General features: G+C 39.7%; 1 protein-coding gene across 2 annotated transcripts in view; it reads right to left on the bottom strand.

Annotated features, from left to right (window-relative positions):
- The window catches only part of CACNB4 (calcium voltage-gated channel auxiliary subunit beta 4), a 144,885-nt gene that overhangs the window by 21,079 nt on the left and 97,662 nt on the right, over nucleotides 1–26,144 (bottom strand). Inside the window, exons 6-12 of one of the 2 annotated variants that reach the window (XM_024735950.1) lie at nucleotides 21,616–21,692; nucleotides 20,085–20,104; nucleotides 19,781–19,861; nucleotides 18,366–18,424; nucleotides 8,916–9,025; nucleotides 3,459–3,610; nucleotides 1,098–1,193 (exon numbers count right to left, since the gene is read on the bottom strand). In XM_024735950.1, coding sequence (XP_024591718.1) covers nucleotides 1,098–1,193; nucleotides 3,459–3,610; nucleotides 8,916–9,025; nucleotides 18,366–18,424; nucleotides 19,781–19,861; nucleotides 20,085–20,104; nucleotides 21,616–21,692 — 595 coding nt within the window. The remainder of the gene's footprint in view (nucleotides 1–1,097; nucleotides 1,194–3,458; nucleotides 3,611–8,915; nucleotides 9,026–18,365; nucleotides 18,425–19,780; nucleotides 19,862–20,084; nucleotides 20,105–21,615; nucleotides 21,693–26,144) is intronic. The other variant, XM_024735949.1, reaches the window with a different exon arrangement.

The following is a 26,144-nucleotide window of genomic DNA, read 5'->3' as shown; positions in this document are numbered from 1 at the left end:
GGGCCTAGTATGATAGGAACTTGAGACACAACAGTGAACCAGACAGGCAAAGATCCTTGCAGAGCCTGACAGGTAGGCATGGCACAGCACAAAGTACATCCAGTAATTATAACAGAAACACTTAGATGGTGCTTATTATGTGCTAGGTACTGTTCTAAGAGCTCTACTACACATTCACTCATTGACACTTTACACCAAACCAACAAGGTAGGTATTTGCTCAAGATTACATAACTAGGGATGTAATCCTTAGTGTAGATTAGTATGGATTTGAACCCAGGCAGTCTGGATCCAGAGTCTGTACTTTTAACAGCTACGCTGTGTTGCTTCTCTAAACACTTGAATTGAATTTTATGATTCCACAGAGCATGAATGATCCTTACATAAGCATATAACAAAAACTAGTGAATTAAATCAGTAGGAAAAACAGTTATTTCCTTCAGAGAAACACAGGCACAGAAATAGTAAGTCAGCCGAGCAGGTGTAGACATTGGTGACCCACACGGTAGCAGTTACCACCCCTAACCCCCAACCTCCTCGCCATTTGCTCAGCTTTGAACTCAGCAGCTGTTTTCTGGTAATGGCATTAGAAGAAAAGCTGCTCTAATATGGTTTTTCATCTTACTTAACCCTGACCTTTTCATCTGCTATAACCACAGGGCTCTTCTAGTTTTAATAAACTATCAATTTTCAATGTCATAATCTATTATGCCTCTAGGAACTTTCTGTCAGAAAAGTTAAAGGAGTCAAATCAGTATGTTTTATTTGTTGTTTTCTTTTCATAAAAGTGTCCACATGACTGCATTAAATAGTTTGCTGACTGTTTGCAAGGCAATCAAGGTGGCAGTAAGGACATCAGACCCTGGACACCAAGTTCATTTCTTATTACGTGGCAGACACCACACAGCTCTGGATGCCTGGGTAAGCCAACATGACAGCAGCAGTTTGTTGCAAGAAATCCTTTAGATATGTGACAACATACCATCATCACGACCGTTCTAGAATAAAAATGACAATGCTAATATGATAAAAACAAAACCTACCAACCTCTCCTAACTAGTCAAGAATGATTAAGACAAAAAAAATGATTGTACTTACAGGGGGACATTGTGCAAGTTTATCAGCTGCCACCAGTTGAACATTTAAGTGTTTACTTTGGGACTTGCCTCTAGATTTAATCAACCGCTGTAAAACCTGATAGAAGAAGACATGAATCTGAGATACTGTCAATGAGCTGAAAGAAAACCAAATAAATCCAGACCTTTTCTCATAGTCTATTTAGCCTGAGCTGAGTATTAATAGGGAGGAAATACAATATAACAAGTCATATATATATATTATAAACTCTGTAATGACATCAGCCACTTACACTAGCTTTCAGTTATAGTGGATTTGACATGTTCATCCTATTCTTGCTCCATGTGAGGTCTTGGTGGGATCTGGAGTTCCCACCCTAGATTTTACCCAGAGATTTCAAAGAGAGCCCTGCAAAAGTGCAGGCACTGATCTGTACCAGGTCATTTATGTCCAAATTTAGTTCAGTAATATTTTGGTTCACTATCTCAATGTCAGATAAATATAAGAGTTACATATATTTGACCCTTTGTGTCACTGATAATTAAGGCATTCCAGTCTAATCTTACATTAAAGGACAATTTCATGATCGACATCTAGGCAGAACATCTGTACTGGTGTATTGCTACGTATAAACCAGGGATGTACCTATGTCTTCTGGGCACTGCTGTAACTGCATTTTTCCATATACTCATCTTTCCCTTAATATTTTTTTTAGCTGAAGTAAGACCCTTCCCCCCAACTACTACTAATCTATGAGGCTCAATGATATCTCAGCACATATATCCACAGGAGTCCCCGTTCCTGCACTTATGGAGCCCACGGTGACTGGGGCGAGAGGGGTTGAAATCTATTCCACTGCAGTAAGGGTGCTTGAATCCCCTTCAGTTCTGGGTCAAAGAGACTCCAAGTGCTCAAGGCATTTTCAATCGATTTTAATGATTCCCCAAAGGTCCTGGTTTGGTCAGGATTCCCAAGCTCATCCTGCACAGAACCAGTGCCTGTAGAGATGGAAGGCTGAGAAGCTCAGAAGCATTGGGAAGGGCACATTCTCTACCTGTGAGAGGAGACCCCTGTTCTGGCTGGAAGTTGAATTGGCATTTAAGCAAGAAAATGCACTCCTAGGGCCACTGAAAAGAAGCTGATTGTTAAGGTAGTACCTCCCAAGGGTATCCATTTCATATTAACTTTTTAGAACATCATCACTTTTTAAAATCTAATTAATTATTTATTGGCCACCCCACGTGGCATGAGGGATTTTAGTTCCCCGACCAGTGATTGAACCCATGCCCCCTGCAGTGGAAGCATGGAGTCCTAACCACTGGACCACCAGGGAATTCCCCATCATCACTTTTTTTTTTTTCAAATTTTGATATTTATTTTTAAAAGCAATCTCATTGTACTCTTAGTTTTTATAAATGCATAATCTATTTTTAAAAATTTATTTATTTTTAATTTTTATTGGAGTATAGTTGATTTACAATGTTCTGTTAGTTTCAGGTATACAGCAAAGTGAATCTGTTATACATATACATATATCCACTCTTTTTTGGATTCTTTTCCCATATAGACCATTACAGAGTATTGAGTAGAGTTCCCTGTGCTATACAGTAGGTCCTTACTAGTTATCTATTTTATATATAGTAGTGCGTATCTGTCAATCCCAATCTTCCAATTTATCTCTCCCCCCACTACCGCCCTGGCTCATCATCACTTTTTAAAATTAAAGAAGACCCAAGTCAAAAGGGACCACTTTGAGGCTGTGTCACTTTTTTTTTATCTCCCCCATTGGCATAAAGATACATGGCAGATATGACATTGTGCTCAACCACAGAATAACTATACTCCTTGAAGAACCCAACCTAAGCACAAATTAAGGGTCTATAAAGTTTCCATGAGAGATTTTATACAGTGATGTTTGACTTATATGATAAATATATGTACTTTTTTTTAACATCTTTATTGGAGTATAATTGCTTTACATATATATGTACTTCTTGAACTATGTACTTTCTCAATTGGGGCGAGAATATAGGTGATACAAGAATCAATATTACCCAAGAGGTTTACCAAGATAGAACCTAAAGTCTCTGAAAAACCAGACTTTACTTTTCCTCACCTTAGTTCTTTTTGTTTTTATTATACTCTTGCATAACTGTCCAGTTTGGGAACCACAATAGACACTGAGCTTCTTGAAGGAATAAACAATTCTTTATGTGCTATCTCAAAATTTCTAGAACCTGTACAGAACAGGTGAATTAAAAACTGCTCATTAAAAGGGTCTCAACAAGACATTCTCCTTGCCCACTAACAAAAATGCACAGAGCAAAAAATATTTCAGAAGAAACAAGCTTCTAACCCTTAAGACAGAAATGAGCTGATTACCTTTGGAGATGAGACTTTTACATGAACAATAATTGGTGCTAAGGAAGTCTTTATAAGTTGTGCTGGGTGATTGATGGTGTCTGCATCAAGAACAACCAGTTGCAAAGATCTTGCCAACTCAAAGATTCTTTCAATTTCACTTTGTACTTCCGCTAAAAGGAGAAATATCAAATAACAGGTCATGGTATTTTTATTAATTAGTTCCTATATTTAAAAAATAGTACCTCTTTCAGATGTTAGCCTACATTGCAAAACAGAACATTTTGAATTTTCATAGTCCTATCTAACTTAAGATCTTTTCTAAAGAGAGATGGGTTGAGTTTTACATAAAACCAAAGAGTTGGTGGAAAAAATTGAGAAGGCTCTCTTGATTTGCTTCTTATGCTCACCCTAATATTTAGCTATTTACATAGCTATGTTGGTTTTGATTGTGCTTTTGTTCTAAAGAACTTTTATTTTAGCTATAGAAGCTGCAACTACATTTTAGGAAGCAATCGAAATACATGTGCAGAGCAACATCACATGGAAAGCAAATTATGCTGAAATACGCCTACCAATCAACAACTTCCATGTTAATATTTTATGGATATGTTTTTTAACATCTCACAACTCATCTATTTTGACTGATATGCACATTTTTGTATCCCTGTTAAATGTTCTGGATCTACTCTTAACAACTAGCATATTGCTAAGTCTTCATTCAAGTGTTAGGGCCAGTGGACTTGTTCTAAGGCATAATTATCTTCAGTATTAAAATAAAAAAACAAAAAACAACCTAAGATCAATTATATTAAAGTGCCACAATGCATTTAGATGCAAATCTACTTGGCTTGCTGTAATAGCCAACTGACCTGAATCTGTGCACAAATCTGGGCAAATGAAAAATCTAGTTATTTTCAATGTCAAAAGCAATCCAGCTATTTTTTAAGCAAAAATTAAGCAGATTATCTATAAAAATATAATATGGCTTTCTGAAATATAAAAAGCTTTTTAATATATATTTTTATAAATCACTTGATTTATTGATCATGTCCACAGTCTGAATTAGTCTATTTAAGAGAGACGATCTTGTTTGCTTTTTGCTTATTTTCATTTTTGGCTATCGTATGACTTAACAATGTTGTAATCTTATCCAAATTACATAGAGTAGACAAAGCTACCTAATTTAAATTATTTCCAAGATGGCCTAGGAAAAAGTTGATGTTGCTCTAAACGTCCTCATTGAAAAGGGTTTGTACCAGAATCCCGTGATTTGTTTTGCTTATTCAGTATAAATTCAAATTCATGTTACCCACCAAAAATTCTCCCTTCCGTAACCAGACAGATTGACAGGGTGTGTGGGATCATGAATGCTCAAAACTATCATGTAACTCTATTTTCTAGGGCTTTGCTAATAGCATAAAATTCTTATTTCCCACAAAACCACTGGTGTTTAATGCATGATCTGTATAAGAAGTATGAATTTAAAGAGTCATTAGAACCCAGTAGAGGCTGTTCAGTTCAACTTCTGACTCTCAACATGTTCTCTGATTTCCCTCCTATAATGGGTTGAATTGTATCATCCCTAAATTCATATGTTGAAGTCTTAACCCCTCAGTACCAGAATGTAACCTTATTTTTGAGACATCGTCTTTACAGAGATCATCAAGTTAAAATGAGGTCATTAGGGTGGGAATTACTCCTATATGACTGGTGTCTTTATAAAAAGGGGAAATTTGGAGACAGGCACACACACAGGAGAACACCACGTGAAGATGGATGCAGAGACTGGGGTGATGCTTCTACAAGACAGGAATGCCAAAGATTGCCAGCAAACCAACTGAAACTAGCAGAGAGGCATGGAACACCTTCTTCCTCACAGCCCTCAGAAGGAAACAACCCTGTGGATACCTCGATCTTAGACTTCTAGCCTCCAGACTCTGAGAAGACAAATTTCTATTGTTCAAGTAAAAAAAAAGCAACATATCTATCATTTTTCATATTATCCAATACCAATATCCTGAAAGATTTCATGTTGCTCTGAAAGGTGACTAGTTTTCAATATATTAATGTAAAGAATCTGGACAATTTGGCTTATTTGCAAAATTCTGAAATACTTTCTACATTTATTAGTAAAAACAACCTACTTGTCCCTTTTTTCTCATGTCAGAAACAGAAAGATTTTTTTAATGAGAGAAGTTTGGAAAGTAAAGTTTATTTTTATTGTAGTAAGTTTCATTTTTTTTTTTCTTTTTTCATTAAACTGCCACTGGTTTAAGGTAACTCCTGGCCAGGACTGTACTAGAACAAGGCTATCTTGCTTTAAACTTAAAATCTGAATACAATATTTTCTGAAGTAGCAAAAAGGCAGTGACGCAAAGTAGACTGCCCCGGTACAAAGAACCCGTGAGGCACTCTGAGTCTCTGTGTAAATAATTCAGAGACACCTGGGCCTTATTTACTTTGCACCAGCCATGAGGCAAGTGTGGTGTTTTTTGGGAGTTTTTTTGGCCACGCCACGCAGCCTGAGGGGTCTTAGTTCCTGGACCAGGGGTTGAACCCGGGCCTGGCAGTGAAAGCGCAGTGAAAGCACCAAGGGCAGGCACACCTACAGCTTAACCAAAACAAAACTTGGGCAATGGGTATCAACAGAGAGGTACTCGGGCAGAGCAGGCCAGGAGGCTGCAGAGGTCCACCCTATATACTGGAGTGGGTCCAATATTGGGATAATATGTATATGGAATACAATGAATAAATTATATGTGTGAGAAAGACATATTTACCTACACAGCTCAGTTCTTTTAAAGAAAAACTTTAACCAAACACAACAATCTTGACTACCCAGGCTGATTCCAATCAAAGCTTTATCATGATCTTATTCCAGACAAATGAACTCTGAGAAGTCATGGACCATGAACCTGGAGGGACCTCAGCGAACACTTCTATAACTTGACCACAACTGGTCTGGACCCACCTCTCCCCAGCATCTCTGTCACCTGTGCCCTTTCTCTTATATCCAAAGGCTTAAACTACTTCAATGGCTCCCTGTGGCCCAAAGCAACATTTTCCAAAGGCAGTACCCTGGATCACTAATCTCATGAGATAGCCTACGCAAAGAAGGGGTTTTTTTGCAAGGGAGATATCACATGCTATAATAGTTTCTCTTGCAATTTCAAATGTACATTACCCTCTTTATCTTAATGCCTCTAAGAAGTGTTGCAGTGAAGAAATCTGACAGCTATTTAATCCATAAGTTTCAAATTTATTTGACTGCGGAAAACATACTATTAGTATCCTTTAAAATCAACATTTTGTGGAATCTATTTTGGGGTCTCTTTAGCAAGGCATACTAAAGACTTAACATACTGGCCTCGATCTGTTTTTTCAGTCTCTTCTGTTGCTCTCAAATCATGCCCCCTACTTCCTTTTTCTAAATATGCTCTGCACAAAACAACTTGTTTCTCAACCACACAGTGTTTATATGTCAATGCCTTTGTACATTCTTGACTGCCCTAAGAACCAGCTCAAAAAGAACTTCTGTGAAGTCTTCTCAGACGCCTCTTACTCCCTACCCTTCTTTCTTTATACTTTTAGTACTTTGCTCATAATTCCATTATCACACAGTATTTTAACCATCACTCCCTTTTTTCTGTTTGCCTGTGGCTAAGATACTTTGCCTTATTTATGTCTGTACTTCCTAAGTCTGGTACAATGCATGGCAGTAACAAGTGTTCAATAAACATTTGATGAAAGAATCTACACATGTGCATTAACAAGCAGACAAATGGGCATAAGTGGCTCACATAGTGGTTATTATAATAGGCTGCCATTAAATTATCTCCAATGGTTGTGGGAGTTATGACTTTACAGAGTAAAAAGGAAAACCAGTGAACTGATATCTACCTTGTTTCTTCCTCAATATTTACACCAACCCCACTGCACCCACTCCACTGACTCTGACAACAGGTAACTACATAGGTGATATGGAATGACCTCACAGAATGCCCATCACACTCTAGGCTGGTGCAAGATGGCTGAAAAAGTCAGGCAACCTAGCTTATGTTTTTCAGTGTCCTTTAGCCTCTCATTATACATCAGAGGAAGGAATGGTTAAGAGTCAAAGGCACTGTGAGGAGTGGAAAGGAGGGTGGAAGACAGGAGAACAGAGAACAGATGCTTATTTGAGAAACCTTCAATCTAATTTGGTATCCTTGTCACCCATGATATACTACTTTAGTCAGTTACCTAATCTGATTTATCATCATCAACTCTGCCATCAACACCCCTGAAGGTCAAAATACTGTGCCTTTAAGAGTATTTCACTCTGTCTGTGGAAGGCTCTAAATACAGAACTAAAGAAGGAACCACCGATGTCTGGGATCCTGCTCTCACAAACGCTGACAACTGTCCCATTTGGTAGGTTCAGCATTCTTTCAAAAAGCAGCCATCCAACAAACATTTATTGAGCAATTACCATGTGCCAATCCCAGGCCAGGAATAGAGATGACACTCGTCTCTTTCCACCTGCACAATTCTTGGCATAGCCTTCAGTGGACACTTGATGGGATATTTGGGCATGCAATCTATCTTAGAAACCCTAATTTTAGAAAAAGTTTTCTATCACCTACAGAGCTCATTTAAGTAGTTTTTTAAAAAAATGTAGTGGCATAGAAAAACCCTGTCTTTCCTACTCTGTCCATGAGGAATAGGGCAGTAAACAAGTTGCCCTCAGAATGTGAATGCAAAAGAGAGTTATAAGTGGACTACACCACTCTGGGCCACCACAGAAACCACAAACAGGCTTTAGAGATGAGTGATATGATTCTCCTGCAGCCTGGAGCCACTTCTGTGGTTGGTGAATCCATCCTCCACAGCCTGGCTCCTGCATGGCTTGACGGAACTAATCACATATAGTGCTTTTTCTTCTCCATCGTGGTGAATTTCAGGATGCTTTCTGATCGGTTCACCGGGAAAGACATGTTTAAACTCCCTGAACGGTATTAATGGTGGTTGCTACTTCCACTTAAGGATGTGACTACTCTGGGCACCAGCTGGCAGCAGAAACCACACTGAGGACATCATTACCTAGCTTCCTTCTAAGGATCTGGGAAAGGTGGACATCTCATTTCCTTTCATGTCAGCTGTGACTTGGGTATGACAGATATCATTAGCCTCATTGAGAAGCTCAGGCAAAGCAGGGATGAGTGGTTTCGCGTGTTGAGGCAGTAACAGAGGAGGACAACCTGTTGAGGATTCTTCCTACCAGACTACTAATTAGCTAAGTGACTGGAGCTGAGAAAGAGGAGTCTCAGGCTACTGCAGGACTCTGCTCCCTGCTTTTCCATGGCTAGCCTTCTTGTCAGTTAATCAGCGCTTCCCCCTTCAGAATGGGGAAAATGGGCAAATTGGAAAGACATTCACAAATGCAACATGTGTCACCCCGGTCTGAGAGCACAGTACCACATTTGAACATCTTACCTAAGCTGGACCGAGTGTTTGAGCGTTCAATTATTGCTCTCTTGCTGGGATTATTTAGGACAGACCTCTTAGCAAGAGAAATGTCAGCTGTCACTCTTGTTATTGATATCCTATGAATAGGAACACAGAACAGAACAAGCCAGTAAAAATGTCGTGGGGCTCTCCAAGAGATTTATAACCACAGTACTTAATAACCGCCTCACATACTATACTGCAACCACAGTATAATAAACATTGGCCACAAGTATTTTTAAATAGGATTTCGCTAGCATTAAAATACAGGCAGAGCAGAATGGAGGAAGGTTTTGGCTATTTAACAAAAAAGGACTCCAGGAAAAATGCAGCTCTTCCTCCACTATTGTCTGCCTTGCTGAATTCTCCTTATAATACACACCATACCAGGAAGGAATCAAAACATACGAATAAACCATGCTCTTTCTAGGAAGCAGCAATACAATTTCCCCACAATTCACAGTTGATTTGCTCTTGAACAAGACTTTCAGGAACGGCAAATGCTCTGCCCAGGTGCATCAATGCTGCTGGTCAAAGCGGGAAATCCTCTTCATTCCAATCATCAAAGACAATCAGCTGTGTTGCATTCCTGATGCTCAACAGTTAACTCATGGTACATGAAGCATTTCGCCACAGGCCCAAAGGAATGTTTCATTTCTAAGAATATGAAAAATATGATTTCTTTTCGGCAGGCACAAGGATTCTTCAGCATATTTGCATATTGCTTTGAATGCATATTGTGGGCAGTAATAAGACACTATTGCTGAAGGCAATATAAGGATTGTTCCAGGATTTCCATAAGTTAGAAAGTATCTTGAAGTCATGCAAGACAAGAATAAAACCGAGACACTGCAAATGAATGGAGACAGGGGTCTAGCTGTATATGATGAGAAGTTCTGGAATTTATAATTTTAAAATTCTTTATTTTAAGCTGGGATTGCACAACTTCAGATTATGATCTCCCTGCAGAATGCAAAGAATGCCTCTCTAAGCCAGCTACTGCCATCATGGGCCCTTCTTCATTCTTATCTCCAAAACTTGGCAGAGTTCCAGGAAGGAGACACGAAGAGTCCCGCCCCTTCCCTTTTGTACTCACTGCACTCATTCTCCCCCACTTTCAAATGCCTCTAGCTGGTGGAGCAGGGAAGAGGGTAGAGTTAGCAACAATTATTGAGCAATATGTCATCTCACACCTATTTGGGGACAACACTGTCAGCACTCTCAGGAGACTCTTCACCTGACTTCAGGGACCTGAATCCTTGGGGAGAGTTTAAAATAGTCCTTTTCATAAATGGTTGGAAATGATTTCTTTAAAGCAACAGGCTGTGCAAAAGTTCTGGTGCTCTTTTAAAGCAAAGTACTCCTTGTTTGCATTGTTGTATATATAAGCTATAGATGGTCAGGAAGTTTAAAATTTTTTAACTTCTTAGAATTTTTTAGGTTCTAATAAATTATTCGAGGCATCTTCAAATTGTCTTCTGAAGAAATCAAGAATTTTGTGAAATACATCTTGGGCTACTACTGAGAATGTTAAATGGGGGTTGAGTAGGCCAGGAGGGCTCCAGCTTTCTGACCCTCAATGCCAGGCAAACACCCCTGCATTTACGTTTTCTACACAGAAGGCTTATCTATGATTTCATTGTAAGAACTTGTTCAACTGCTAAAAGATATTGGAAAACACTGGTCTGTACAACTTCTTCATTTTTTAAAATTAATTAATTTATGTTTGGCTACGTTGGGTCCTCGTTGCTGCACACGGGCTTTCCCTAGTTGTGGCGAGCAGGGGCTACTCTTTGTTGTGGTGCTCAGGCTTCTCATTGCGGTGGCTTCTCTTGTTGTGGAGCACGGGCTCTAGGTGTGCGGGCTTCAGTAGTTGTGTCTCGCGGGCTCTAAAGCACAGGCTCAGTAGTTGTGGCGCACAGGTTTAGTTGCTCCACGACATGTGGGATCTTCCCGGACCGGGGTTCGAACCCGTGTCCCCTGAATTGGCAGGCGGATTCTTAACCACTGCACCAGCAGGGAAGTCCCACTTCTTCATTTTATCAAGAAGAAAAGTGAGACACAGAGAGGAAGTTACACATGGTTATTTAGAGTCTAAGAAGGTCTAAAGCACAGGTCCCCAAGCACCAGGCCAGTACTTAAGTCACCTGACTCATAATTCTCTTACAGTTTCAGTTTTCTTCTCCAGCAACGCTGAATCTCCTGATACCAGCCACATCATCAAGTGCAGATCTTGGCCACATGCTGAGAGATGGTCAAGATCTAAATCAGGTTAAAGTCAGTGAAGCCCACATCTGAGTCTCCATTACTCAGTTGGCTGCTGCCCTTGAGGCATGAAATCTCATAGGTAGTCTTTGCGGTCATAGCTCCTTGTACTGTAGAGTTAGCAACAATTATTGAGCAATATGTCATCTCACACCTATTTGGGGACAACACTGTCAGCACTCTCAGGAGACTCTTCACCTGACTTCAGGGACCTGAATCCTTGGGGAGAGTTTAAAATAGTCCTTTTCATAAATGGTTGGAAATGATTTCTTTAAAGCAACAGGCTGTGCAAAAGTTCTGGTGCTCTTTTAAAGCAAAGTACTCCTTGTTTGCATTGTTGTATATATAAGCTATAGATGGTCAGGAAGTTTAAAATTTTTTAACTTCTTAGAATTTTTTAGGTTCTAATAAATTATTCGAGGCATCTTCAAATTGTCTTCTGAAGAAATCAAGAATTTTGTGAAATACATCTTGGGCTACTACTGAGAATGTTAAATGGGGGTTGAGTAGGCCAGGAGGGCTCCAGCTTTCTGACCCTCAATGCCAGGCAAACACCCCTGCATTTACGTTTTCTACACAGAAGGCTTATCTATGATTTCATTGTAAGAACTTGTTCAACTGCTAAAAGATATTGGAAAACACTGGTCTGTACAACTTCTTCATTTTTTAAAATTAATTAATTTATGTTTGGCTACGTTGGGTCCTCGTTGCTGCACACGGGCTTTCCCTAGTTGTGGCGAGCAGGGGCTACTCTTTGTTGTGGTGCTCAGGCTTCTCATTGCGGTGGCTTCTCTTGTTGTGGAGCACGGGCTCTAGGTGTGCGGGCTTCAGTAGTTGTGTCTCGCGGGCTCTAAAGCACAGGCTCAGTAGTTGTGGCGCACAGGTTTAGTTGCTCCACGACATGTGGGATCTTCCCGGACCGGGGTTCGAACCCGTGTCCCCTGAATTGGCAGGCGGATTCTTAACCACTGCACCAGCAGGGAAGTCCCACTTCTTCATTTTATCAAGAAGAAAAGTGAGACACAGAGAGGAAGTTACACATGGTTATTTAGAGTCTAAGAAGGTCTAAAGCACAGGTCCCCAAGCACCAGGCCAGTACTTAAGTCACCTGACTCATAATTCTCTTACAGTTTCAGTTTTCTTCTCCAGCAACGCTGAATCTCCTGATACCAGCCACATCATCAAGTGCAGATCTTGGCCACATGCTGAGAGATGGTCAAGATCTAAATCAGGTTAAAGTCAGTGAAGCCCACATCTGAGTCTCCATTACTCAGTTGGCTGCTGCCCTTGAGGCATGAAATCTCATAGGTAGTCTTTGCGGTCATAGCTCCTTGTACCTACAGAAGAGGATTTGCTTATTTTTGAGTTTCTGGTTTTTTTCTTTGTAGTTTTAAGAATGGAGTTGCTGGTTAGAAACATACAGTTAATTTCCAGAGCAATTCAAGTATATGACTGGAGACAAGTGGGTTGGTTTAGGGACAGAATTCAACCTTCTAGAATAATCATTTTTAGAGGGCCCAAAGAGTCTACTCTGCTTCAGTGAAAATCAAATTTGCTAGCTCTGTACTAGCCAAATAGTGCCCCTTGGTTCTTAAAACTTGAAAGGATCATCAACAGATGTGCACTCTTATTTTTTTCTGGGTTTTAACACACGTTTACCAAGCCATTTTCAGACACATCCAAAGTTTTACCAAAAAAACAAAACAATAACACACATACACAAAAACGGAAAAAAAACTGCTTCATGTATTCCCAAACCAGGAAAAGGTATGGACAATAAAATATTCTTTTTCTTCTTTTATTGGTCAATAAAATAACAGCTAATTTGTTAATATAGGTTATTTCTTAATAAAAATACACATTATGAAACAGCTCAGGAGAAGACAGACACAGCTCCAGAAACCCTCTAATAAGACAAAGCAGGAGTTTTTATTTTCCATGCAAAGATGCTTACTATTATCAAACTCAGACACCAAATCCAAACTTTTTTTGTTGTTTAAAAGGCTCCCCAGCAATGTAATTACATTCATCATTAAATGCTAGTCTATTTACTTTTTTTTTACTTAAAGTTATACCCTTTCTATTTCTTTTCTTGCTATATTCATATCCTCTAGTTTCTTTCAGTACTTCTATGTATCTTATTTGATATACATCTCTAAAAAGTTCCCTTGGAAACTTTTTTGTGATGTAGTGTCAGTAATTACTAGCCCGGAGATAAAAGACTAACAGAAGTGCAGTTCCCCAGCAGACTGTATATATATCTCTAAATCTAGTAAATCTGAACCCTAATTGTTGCTTATTTCTGGTTTGGAATTCATTATTTCTGCAGTCCATCATGTGCTATGAGTATTAGTTTTCTGTGATTTTTCTATGGAAAGACATTACTCTTAGGTGAGACACACTCATTCAACAATAATTAGTATTTCCATGTTGATAATGGAACAGCTAAAGATCCTTCTAAACTCTATCCTTGCCACATCTAATATGCAACCCTGTTAGTGTATTAGTTTTTATTAAAACGCTTAGACTTCCTTCACAAAGGGAAAACATTCCAAAGATGAGACAGCAAACTGTCAGGAGCACAGGAATGGAAGGCATATGTAGACCTCGGTACTCTTCCTGGGTCTTCCTCTTGGCTGGTTGTGTGACCATGGTCAAGTCATGCCATCTTTTGAGCATCAATATCATAATCAATAAAGTGGTGATAGTGGCTTTGTTGAATTATCTCACAGGACTGTCCTTAGGAGCAAACCAGGTAATATATAAAAGTGCTTTCTTAAATAATTATTCATAGTGTCCTATGTTGATAGGCACATATATAATGTATACAAGGTAGCTGTTGGGGATTTGAGACTTGAAGGAGACAGTTTCTTTATATTCTATCCTCAAAAGTTAGCAGTCGGGCTTCCCTGGTGGCGCAGTGGTTGAGAGTCCACCTGCCGATGCAGGGGACACGGGTTCGTGCCCCGGTCCGGGAAGATCCCACATGCTGCGGAGCAGCTGGGCCCGTGAGCCATGGCCGCTGAGCCTGCGCGTCCGGAGCCTGTGCTCCGCAACGGGAGAGGCTACAACAGTGAGAGGCCCGCGTACCGAAAAAAAAAAAGGTTAGCAGTCTACCATGAACTCTCCCATTCTTGGAGTCTGTGAAATTTATATATACTTTGAGGATGGGAGAATAAGGTCAGACATGTTGCAATCAAAATCTGCTAATTTAAAAAATCATATTTGGCATTAAAGTTTTCAATTAATTATCTCTAGTGCTTGAGTGTCCACTGATGAGTCTGCATTTGAATAGAGAGTAGGAGGAGGAGATAATAAGAGGATATTGGTTATGAAACAGAAGACACTGTATTGTTCTTTCCCATTTGTTGACTGCAAATCTTCCATGTCTTGGCTGCTTTGTGATAGCATCAGCGGTTGCCATTTCCTTTTATAAATAAATACTACTTCTTTGAGTCTCCCTAAGTTATATTCTTAGCCTCCTTTCTTCAAATTATTTCTCAAACCTTTTTTTTTTTAAGCATTCCTTGGCTAATAGCTTCAGATCCTATTTGTATGTTCATTTATGATTTGGGGCCATAATCATTTCAGTTACAAAGTGTCCTATAACTGCCATAGAGCTGATCTGATCCAGTTGTCAAAAAGCCTAAAGTTACAACTTTGTTGGGATTTGAAATGATTAGCATAGGTCAACAAATTGCAATTGGTTTGACTGCTTGCTGTTCAGCCTATGAATGGTAGATTCAACAAGCTGAACAAACCTCATCTGAAAGGATGATCCCCGTTGAATGTTTGTGGTGTTAAATGAAGAGAGAAAAGCTCCATGCCATTGTGCATCCACTGTGTCCCTGCCAGGCTGGTGCCACTGTAGCAGCTCGTTAGGCTCACTTAGTTTATGATCTGTGCATAGGAATTGTCACTATGTGTGGAGATCCACATGTACAGGGGTTCCCTCAGGAAGTATTTAGTATTGTGCTTTCCATTTTTCTTACATAGATTGTAGTTAGGCCCTACAATAACAATAAAATTGTAAAATAAGTAAGTAGCTTTAAACTGATTCAAATAATTTCTAAGGTATCATAAAAAAAATAAGCATATGATCTGTAATAGTCAATGTTGGATTTTAATCCAATTTGTTGAATTATTTTTTAGCCAAGATCTGAAAAACGGTATTGAAGAAGCAAGCCTTTTAGCCGTGTTTTTTTTTGTTGTTGTTTTTTTTGTTTTTTGCTTTTTAGGCTCTTTCTGAAAAAGAAAAGACTTTATCCTATTTTGTCTGACCTACTGCATTCATAGCCAACAAAACACTGTGTAGGTTTCCACAAGAACATATTGTTTATATTGTATTGTTGTGCAAAAGCCCACTGTGTAATTGTTCTCTTGGCTGGTTTCAATTAAAGACTATTTGTTGTTTTCTCTCCTTTTATTAATTGGTAAAACATAACACACCAGATTGTCATGGCTCAGAATGTAAGGATATTCCCCACACAGCAGACATGTCAGAGTCATTGTGTATCCACATTGCACATTTCTTCTTCCTTACCAAAGTCTCTCTATATATACTCAACCAATGAATTCATTATCATTTTTCTGCTACACTGGCCTCTTCTAATTTGAAAGCAAATCCACTCTCTTACTCCCACTTTTAATATCTAGCTTTCTCCAACTCTGCCATACATCAGATCTCTCTAGGGCTGAGTCTCTTTCTCCAACTATTACTTTTGCTGCTGCTGTATTCTTCCTCATATCTCCAGACCCTCTGCTGTGCCATCAGACCCCATGGAACACTTGGCATTGAAATTTTAATTCTATTTCTACTAAAACCAACTTCAATAGTGTGTACAAGTGCTTGGTGAATCAGGTAACTCTAGCTGGTAAATCTCTGCTCTTACAATTAAATGCATTTCCTCTTTTTGGGTCTGAAGATTGAGGAAGAACCTCAGATTCTTCATTCTTGAAGGCAGTAATTAAGTCACTCACTTTCTCTTTGCTAAATTATAATAATTCCTTTCTTCTTTTCCATAGGTCCTACCTTTCAAACCTTTAATTTTACTGCTGCTTACAAGGATGTTAAGTGGGGACCAAAACAATCTAACAGAAGCTGATTGCGTATAGGATGGCATTTGTTCAGCTCAAGGGCTATTATGGGGCCACAGGATGAGGCACTTCTCAGAACTTCCTTAAATAAAGGCACTGCAGGTTAGAACCATGTGACTCTAAGCACAGCTGAAGGAAGTGTGATTGACTGAGCCGGGCATGTCAGCAGCGGCCAACCCAGGGAGAGCTGCATGAGGGTAAGGGTGATGGCGTCTGTCATCGGAGGCAAGGACCAACACCAATATTATTAACTTAACGAGTCAGAGTTCAGCTGTTTCTTTGTAATGCTTTTTTAAGAAGTAATTTCCCAGTAGTCAAAAGTTTTCCAACAGAAGAAGGTTATCCATCTACTTGTGGTTTGGGGACATAAGAGATTAGCCTAAAAGGACTTTTACATTTCCTTCCAACTCCAAGAGTCTAGCACTCAGTACTTTTCACTTGTTTTCTCTGAAATTACTTCATTCTCTGCCTATTTGTTTAAAAAAAAACAGAAACAAAAATACAGAGAATAGGATACATCCATGACTTTCTTATTAAGCCTTTTGTGTCCACTAGATAAATGTGGCAGACTATTATTTGTTCAGCAAAATCCATTTACTCTTCCTCTTGGGTACACAGCTAGACTGTAATTCCCAGCCTCCTTTGCAATTAGGTGTGGCCACATGACTAAGTTCTAGCCAATGAAATGTGAGAATGATGTGAAGTCACTTCCAGGCCAGCTTGCTCCTCTCTCTACAGCTAATTGGAGAGACCAAGCCCAGGTCAAGGGTCCCAAATGACAGGCAGGACAAACATTTTGCCCAGTCCTTCCCTCCTCCACACTACCCACCTTCCCAGCTGAGGAACACCCGCCTCAGACTATTAAATGAGCAACACTAAGCTTCCATTGTGTTTGATTCATTACACATTTTGGGCTCTACTTATTAAGGCAGCCTGGCCTGTACTAAGATACTTAGCAATTCATATAATGGCACTGAAGCATTCTGCTTTCTTGAACTAAAATCTCAATTATTGGAACTAAAATCTCAGTTTATTTTCTTTGTATATAGTCCCAGAAACTAACAAATATTTCAAGCACAATTATCCAGAAGGTTTTTCTTTTGACAAATGCATACAATTTGTACTTAAAGCATTATCATGTTTGCTTTTTTCTTAAAATACCATATTTAAAAAAATCTGTTTGTGGATATTTTTAAAATGTCTTCAAATACTTAAATATTTGGTAAGCTGGATGCATTTAACCATACTTAGCACACACTAAGTTTTCTTCATTTCTAATAAGTCTTCAGGTATTTGCACATAGTTATTTTTACATGGAGTGCATTCTGAATTGTGAAAGAGCTTGGTACTTAGTATTGAGTCAGTATGGACTTTTTACCGTTACTCTGCAAAATACAGAAACTCTTTCCAGATATTTTTCACAAAACTTAAACGATAAAATTTTCTGATGGTTAAAGACTGAGCCCTGTTGATAATGGGTCATAGGGGGATAGGATACATACAAAAGAAACCCATAAAATAGCAATGAAATTTCTAGTAAAACAAACCCAGAACTGAACATCCAAAGAAGTACTATTCCCTACAAAATAGTCATTTTTGGAAACTTATGATGAAAACATTTCTTGCGCTCTTCTTTTAAGGAAATTCAGTACTTTATACCTTCATATGATACACACGCATACATGCATGCACACGTACAATTCCCAAATGATACTACCCATCTTGACCAGTGAGGCACCATATTTGTCAGAAATATTCTATATTTTCATTATTTTTTATAAACATAAGTTTGGTATGAGTTCACTAACAAGTGAGAAAATAAAGACTAACACGTACATATAAATAAAACAAATGGATAATTTTCCTTCTCAAGGTCCTTTTTCTTTAAGGGATTCAATGCTATACGTCATAACTTCATATTTTCAGAACACTTCCATTGTATTCTCCCCTGAACATTGAGTTAACTTTTAATTAGAGAACATCTGCAATCACCAGAAACATAGATCCACAAATCAATTTATCATTCATGTTTGGTTAAAGGAAAATAAAGAATACAAAAGCATCCGTATGCCTCACCTCCCATCAAACCTGTGCTTCAGGAAATCAAAGAGGGCTTTCTGCATCATGTCTGTGACCTTTGCAGAGGTGGAAAAAAAAAAAAGAATGAGGCAAACAGACGCAGAGAGAGAGAGAGAGAAGTCAAAAGTGAGAGAGCTGAAAGGGAAGGCATTCTGACGGAGCCAAGATCTGATCACAGCCACTCGTCTGGTGGAGGTGGGACAGGGCAGGTGACCGTGGACAGAGTCTGTCATACTTAACCAGTTGCACTTACTCAACTTCCCCCCTTGGTTCTCCTCCAGGGTGTTGAGGCATGAACCAGCAGTGTTCACTAGATCCAAGGCAAACCCTCATCTCCTTTTAGGGGGTGGAACTGCCACCGAGAGTCCACGATAGGCTAGCTCTGTGCGCAGGTGCAGCCTATCCTTGGCGTACCTGAGTGGTGCCTGCCTTCAGTGAGGAGCAGCTAGAGCTCCTCAGGCCAGCCTGGGGCTCTGCCTCCTGCTAGTCTGTGCAAGTCGGTGGAAATTCTCCACGCCTAGGGCTGGATTTCTGTACCCCGCTCTCCTGCTCTTTCTCTGATGTTCCCCATTGAGAAGGGGAGAGGAGGAGAGGAAGAAGAAGGGGAAAAGGGAGGGTGGGGGAGAAGGAGATGGGATTCTTAAATCTGCCTCAAAGAGACTCATTAATTCACTCAACAAATGTGTACTGAATGCCTACTATGTGCCAGCCACTATGCTAACTCAGTGGGAAGGGTGCCTTGGAGGTTGCCCACCTTCAGATTTTAATGTCCTACCCACTTATTCTTATCCACGCTGGCATAAAGCCAAAATGGCAACATCTGAAATGCAGTGATCTAAGTCTTTACTCTTTTCGTTTTTGCATGGTTTTGTTTAATTAATCTCTGAAGGAGTTCACTAATACTTTTAGTGGAGTGGTTTTTTTTTTTCTTTAATATGGTCTTTAAAGTAAAGAAGCAGAGAAATGTTTGGTGGAATATACCATTGTCTTGAGCACGCAGCAAGATGAGATCTGTTGGTGCTTTGAGGTGAGGTTTGCTGGCATATTGCCTATATGTTCCCTTGTGCTGTTCATACTCTATTATTTCTAATAGCAATGGGAACAGTGGAGACAGAAAAAATCCTTTTCTTTGAATTGAATGCAGAGCAAATTTTTGACAAGAACTTCCCATTATAAATATTTTGAGGGAGCTATTTCTGAACACTGTAATACAAGAAAGGCAAGAAGTGGGCCAGGGAGGGAAGAAAGAGTGAAGGGCCACGTAAGCCCCACGCTGCACCTCCTGCCTTCACGAGCTGAGGGCTGGCTTCTGTTAGGACCCGTGTGAAAGCAGACCCTGAGAAGCAAGCTCCAAATGGCTGTCACCTAGGTTCTTGATCAAGAACTGAAGCATAACAGACTGGTATTTGTACCTCATAACCCTTCAGTGACGGCCCCACTAACACCACCGGACGCATGGATGGCACAACATCGTAGGGAGGGATGTGCTCCGTCTGAAAAAGATGATTGGACACACGTGACAAGGGGAGGGTCAGCACACCTCCTCCACAGCCACAACATTCATAATCCTCAGGTCAAATGAGAAATGATGACCACAGGTCCCACCAAGGAGACTCCTCCCTTATTTTATAGCCATTTGGGTCACTGAAATGGAGCATTGCAGGCATGTATGGATAGAAACCTTCACAGCAGATTTAAAAAGGAAACACAACTTACCACTTTTTGCTTCTGTTTTGCTAAAAGACAACAATGAGAGCCATATCAAAATATGCAATCTCTGTCATTGTTAGCACATGCTTTTAAAAGAAGGAAGAATGTACCAATTTGTCCCTGTCATTTTCGTCATTTTCCAATTCACCCACTCTGCAAAGCACCACTCTACTGTTTCATACTGGTCAGGCCAATTTTGAAGACAAATGCAAAAACAGACAACTTCCTCTCCGTTAGAATGGGCTTATATCCTGATTTCATGTGGGGTGGGGAGGGTGGATTTCATAATAACATTGGCTGGGCCACTCACAGGCCATGGGCTGTTCCTGTGCTGGACACACCATGCAGTGTGGCTGACAGCAACTTGGACAAATCAAATTTGATAAAAAGACACTTAGAATAACAATTTGGATAGTAATGATCATTACCTCACTCACTAGTTATTTTTGGATTTGTAATTTTGGTGAATTATCAAAAAATTTTGTGGTTCTTTTTGTGTTCTTAAGTCTTTCTGCTCACTTTCCAGAATATTGACACATTTTTCCTACTATGTTGCTCTTAATTTCAAGTAAGTTTATAATCAGTTATTCCTGTTCTTTCTTGTTTGTAATAGTGAAAAGCTGCAATGACCTAAATGTCCAACAAATGGGGATGAGGCAAAATATACTCAATATCTGATTAAAGTGGCTTTGTGGCCACCCAATCAGGTCCAGTCCATTTGCAGACAACCCAGAGACCCAGAGTTTGGCTCAGAGCCATGGAAATCAGGATTCACATGAACAAGGACCCAGATACTCAGATCTGTTCCAGAATCAATCCAGTTTCCTGCAGTTATGATAGACCAGGATAGACCTTGGATCTGTCATTCTGAATCGGTAATCCTGGATGACTTAATGCAGCATCAATTCTGGGCAGAATGAAATGAGCCTATAGGAGTCAGGGAACGTGGTGGAAGAAAAATTCCTGCTTGAATACCTCCACAGTTTCTAAATATACAACTCCTGATTGGGCCAATACTGTCTCTTCATTACCATTAATTCCAGGGCTCAGTTATCTGCTGTCCAAACAGAAGTGAGGTCATCTGGGCTCAACCTCATTCTCTGCTTCAACCCTCTCCACCTCCACAGCCCAGGCTGTACCAACACACCCTAAAGTTTTACATGGAGACTTAAATAGAGCATTTTCTTCAGACTTTACAACTTTGTAAAAACTTTTTAATTGGTTGGCCCTCACCATCTTAAAGTCTGCTGGGTTTCTGTGTGGAATAATGAACTTGCTTCTGAATGATTTATAAAATAGAGGGCAAATAAGATTTTACAAAATTATATTACCATGATCTGAATTTCTAGTACCACAAGTACCCTTTAAATCAAATTAAATGACCATAGAAAGCAAATGAGCAATGAAAAGTTAAGTACAAAAATCTTTAAGTCAAGTCTTTAAATTGCTTCCAAATTAGTAAAAATACTTGCATGTACTTTCAAATATTAAGAAAGGAATACATTCCATTAAAAAAAGGTCTAACTGAAACCCTCACCTGTTGATGTGGGGGTTGCTCGAAATGTCCCTGATACCATTTCTCCAAGACTTGAAGAAGAATTTCCACTGGATTTCCTAAGATACAGAAAAGGAACTTAAGACTCATTCCCCAAAGATGGCAGAGCAGAAGGATGTGCGCTCACTCCCTCTTGCAAGAGCACTGGAATCACAACTAACTGCTGAACAATCATCAACAGGGAGACACTGGAACTCACCAAAAAAGATACCCCACATCCAAAGACAAAGGAGAAGCCACAATGAGACGGTAGGAGGGGTACAATCACAGTAAAATCATATCCCATAACTGCTGGGTGGGTGACTCACAGACTGGAGAACACTTATACTACAGAAGTCCACCCACTGGAGTGAAGGTTCTGAGCCCCACGTCAGGCTTCCCAACCTGGGGGTCCGGCAACAGGAGGAGGCATTCCTAGAGAATCAGACTTTGAAGGTTAGCAGGATTTGACTGCAGGACTTCGACAGGACTGGGGGAAACAGAGACTCCACTCTTGGAGGACACACACAAAGTAGTGTGCACATCGGGACCCAGGAGAAGGAGCAGTGACCCCATAGGAGACTGAACCAGACCTACCTGCTAGTGTTGGAGGGTCTCCTGCAGAGGGGGGTGGCTGTGGCTCACCGTGGGGACAAGCACACTGGCAGCAGAAGTTCTGGGAAGTACTCCTTGGTGTGAGCCCTCCCAGAGTCTGCCATTAGCCTCACCAAAGAGCCCAGTAGGCTCCAGTGTTGGGTTGCCTCAGGCCAAACAACCAACAGGGAGGGAACCCAGCCCCACCCATCATCAGTCAAGCAGATTAAAGTTTAACTGAGATCTGCCCACCCCAGCAACAGCCAGCTCTACCCACCACCACTCCCTCCCATCAGGAAGCTTGCACAAGCCTCTTAGATAGCCTCATCCACCAGAGGGCAGACAGCAGAAGCAAGAAGAACAATTCTGCAGCCTGTGGAATGAAAAACCACATTCACAGAAAGATAGACAAAATGAAAGGGCAGAAGACTATGTACCAGATGAAGGAACAAGATAAAACCCCAGAAAAACAACTAAATGGAGTGGAGATAGGCAACCTTCCAGAAAAAGAATTCAGAATAATGATAGTGAAGATGATCCAGGACCTCGGAAAAAGAATGGAGGTAAAGATTGAGAAGATGCAAGAAATGTTTAACAAAGACCTAGAAGAATTAAAGAACAGCCACCTAGAAGAATTAAAGAACAAACAAACAGAAATGAACAATACAATAACTGAAATGAAAAATACACTAGAAGGAATCAATAGCAGAATAACTGAGGCAGAAGAACAGATAACTGACCTGGAAGACAGAATACTGGAATTCACTGCCGTGGAACAGAATAAAGAAAAAAGAATGAAAAAAAATGAAGACAGCCAAAGAGACCTCTGGGACAACATTAAACACAACAAAATTCGCATCATAGGGGTCTCAGTAGCAGAAGAGAGAGAGAAAAGACCCAAGAAAATATTTGAAGAGATTATAGTCGAAAACTTCCCTAACATGGGAAAGGAAATAGCCACCCAAGTCCAGGAAGCACACAGTTCCAGGCAGGATAAACCCAAGGAGAAGCACACCAAGACACATAGTAATCAAATTGACAAAAATTAAAGACAAAGAAAAATTATTGAAAGGAACAAGGGAAAAACAACAAATAACATACAAGGGAACTCCAACAAGGTTAACAGCTGATTGCTCAGCAGAAACTCTACAAGCCAAAAGGGAGTGGCACGATATATTTAAAGTTATTAAAGGGAGGAACCTACAACTAAGATTACTCTACCCGGCAAGGATCTCATTCAGATATGATGGAGAAATCAAAAACTTTACAGACAAGCAAACGCTAAGAGAATTCAGCATCACCAAACCAGCTCTACAACAAATGCTAAAGGAACTTCTCTAAGTGGGAAACACAAGAGAAGAAAAGGACCGACAGAACCAAACCCATAACAATTAAGAAAATGGAAATAGCAACATACATATCAATAATTGCCTTAAACGTGAACGGATTAAATGCTCCAACCAAAAGACACAGGCTCACTGAATGGATACAAAAACAAGACACAAGACCCATATAGATGCCATCTACAAGAGACCCACTTCAGACCTACGGACACATACAGACTGAAAGTGAGGAGATGGAAAAAGATTCCATGCAAACAGAAATCAAAAGAAAGCTGGAGTAGCAATACTCATATCAGATAAAATAGACTTTAAAATAAAGAATGTTACAAGAGACAAGGAAGGACACTACATAATGATCAAGGGATCAATCCAAGAAGAAGATATAACAATTATAAATATATATGCACCCAAGATAGGAACACCTCAATACATAAGGCAACTGCTAACAGCTATAAAAGAGGAAATTGACAGTAACACAGTAATAGTGGGGGACTTTAACACCTCACTTACAACAATGGACAGATCATCCAAACAGATTATTACTAAGGAAACACAAGCTTTAAATGACACAATAGATAGATTTACTTGATATTTATAGGACATTCCATCCAAAAACAGCAGATTACACTTTCTTCTCAAGTGCACACAGAACACTCTCCAGTATAGATCACCTATTGGGTCACAAATCAAGCCTCGGTAAATTAAAAAAAGTTGAAATCATATCAACCATCTTTTCCAACCACAACGCTATGAGATTAGAAATAAATTACAGGGAAAAAATAAACAAAAATAAACAAATGGAACCTAATGAAACTTAAACGTTTTTGCAAAACAAAGGAAACTACAAACATGACAAAAAGACAACCCTCAGAATGAGAGAAAATATTTGCAAACGAATCAACGGACAAAGGATTAATCTCCAAAATATATAAACAGCTCATGCAGATCAATATTAAAAATACAAACAACCCAATCCAAAAATGGGCAGAAGACCTAAATAGACATTTCTCCCAAGAAGACATACAGATGGCCAAGAAGCACATGAAAAGCTGCTCAACATCACTAATTATTAGAGAAATGCAAATCAAAACTACAATGAGGTATCACCCCACACCATTTAGAATGGGGATCATCAGAAAATCTACAAACAACAAATGCTGGAGAGGGTGTGGAGGAAAGGGAACCCTCTTGCACTGTTGGTGGGAATGTAAATTGATATAGCCACTATGGAGAACAGTATGGAGGTTCCTTAAAAACTAAAAATAGAATTACCACATGACTCAGCAATCCCACTACTGGGCATATACCCAGAGAAAACCATAGTTTGAAAAGACACATGCACCCCAATGTTCACTGCAGCACTATTTACAATAGCTAGGTCATGGAAGCAAACTAAATGCCTATTGACAGACAAATGGATATAGAAAATGTGGTACATATATACAATGGAATATTACTCAGCCATAAAAAGGAACAAAATTGGGTCATTTGTAGAGACGTGGATGGATCTAGAGACTGTCATACAGAGTGAAGTAAGTCAGAAAGAGAAAAACAAATATTGTATATTAATGCATATATGTGGGACATAGAAAAATCGTACAGATGACCCGGTTTGCAGGGCAGAAATAGAGACACAGATGTAGAGAACAAATGCATGGACACCAAGGGGGGGAAGTTGGTGGGGGGTGGTGGGATGAACTGGGAGATTGGGATTGACATATATACAGTAATATGTATAAAATAGATAACTAATAAGAACCTGCTGTATAAAAAAATAAATAAAATAAAATTCAAAGAAAAAAGAGACTCATTCCCCAGATTCCTTCGAAATAGAACTTGAGAGTACAAAGCTTTCTTTGGCCTTAATCCACTAAGTAATTCAAAACACACCAAGTCCTGCTATAGAGTACTTCAAGGATCTGCCCAAATGTTTTCTTTGACCTCCTTTCTCAGAGAAAGTGGGAAACTATCTAGGACCTGGAAATATTTTGCTAAAGTATGTCTCCTAATTATTCAATGCAGAAATGAGGCAAAAGAATCACTACTGGGAATGTTCTTGTGAACTGTCTTTTTAACCAACACTGGTCACCAGTACACTAGCTGGATGTCAAACACAGCTCAAAACAAGCAGTAAGACCTGGAAGAAGCACTCCTTATGTGGGGAGCAGAATTAAGAACTGGCAGTAAGGATTTGGTCATGAGTAATATTATGGAATGGAATGGAAGCTCATTCGTATTGGTTCCTGCATGTGGCTTGGGAAGCTTCCCTGGAGCCCACCAGGGCCCTCAGGAGCCCACCTTCCCACTTCTCCAGTGTCCCTTCCTTCAGTGCTTAAGTATGGTCCCTAGAGTTAGGACAATCTGATTTCTCCTCCCGGCTTTGCCCATTACTAGTCGTGGGACCTTGGCACACCATATCATATCTTTGTGCCTGAGTTTCCCCATCTCTAGAAGGAGAAACTATACTTCACAGTTGGTATAAAGATAAAAGAAGATTATATCTTTGAGCTCTTGGTTTTACTCTTGTGCCTGTGGGCAAAGTAAGCCTTTAGTTCAGAAGTGTAAAATAATTTTATGGAATAATAATAGTAGAAT

Source organism: Neophocaena asiaeorientalis, unplaced genomic scaffold (genome assembly GCF_003031525.2).
Source record: "Neophocaena asiaeorientalis asiaeorientalis breed wild unplaced genomic scaffold, Neophocaena_asiaeorientalis_V1.1 scaffold72, whole genome shotgun sequence".
NCBI lineage: Eukaryota > Metazoa > Chordata > Mammalia > Artiodactyla > Phocoenidae > Neophocaena > Neophocaena asiaeorientalis.
The sequence above is the reverse complement of the archived record's forward strand: the minus strand, read 5'-3'. Positions and strand labels throughout refer to the sequence as shown.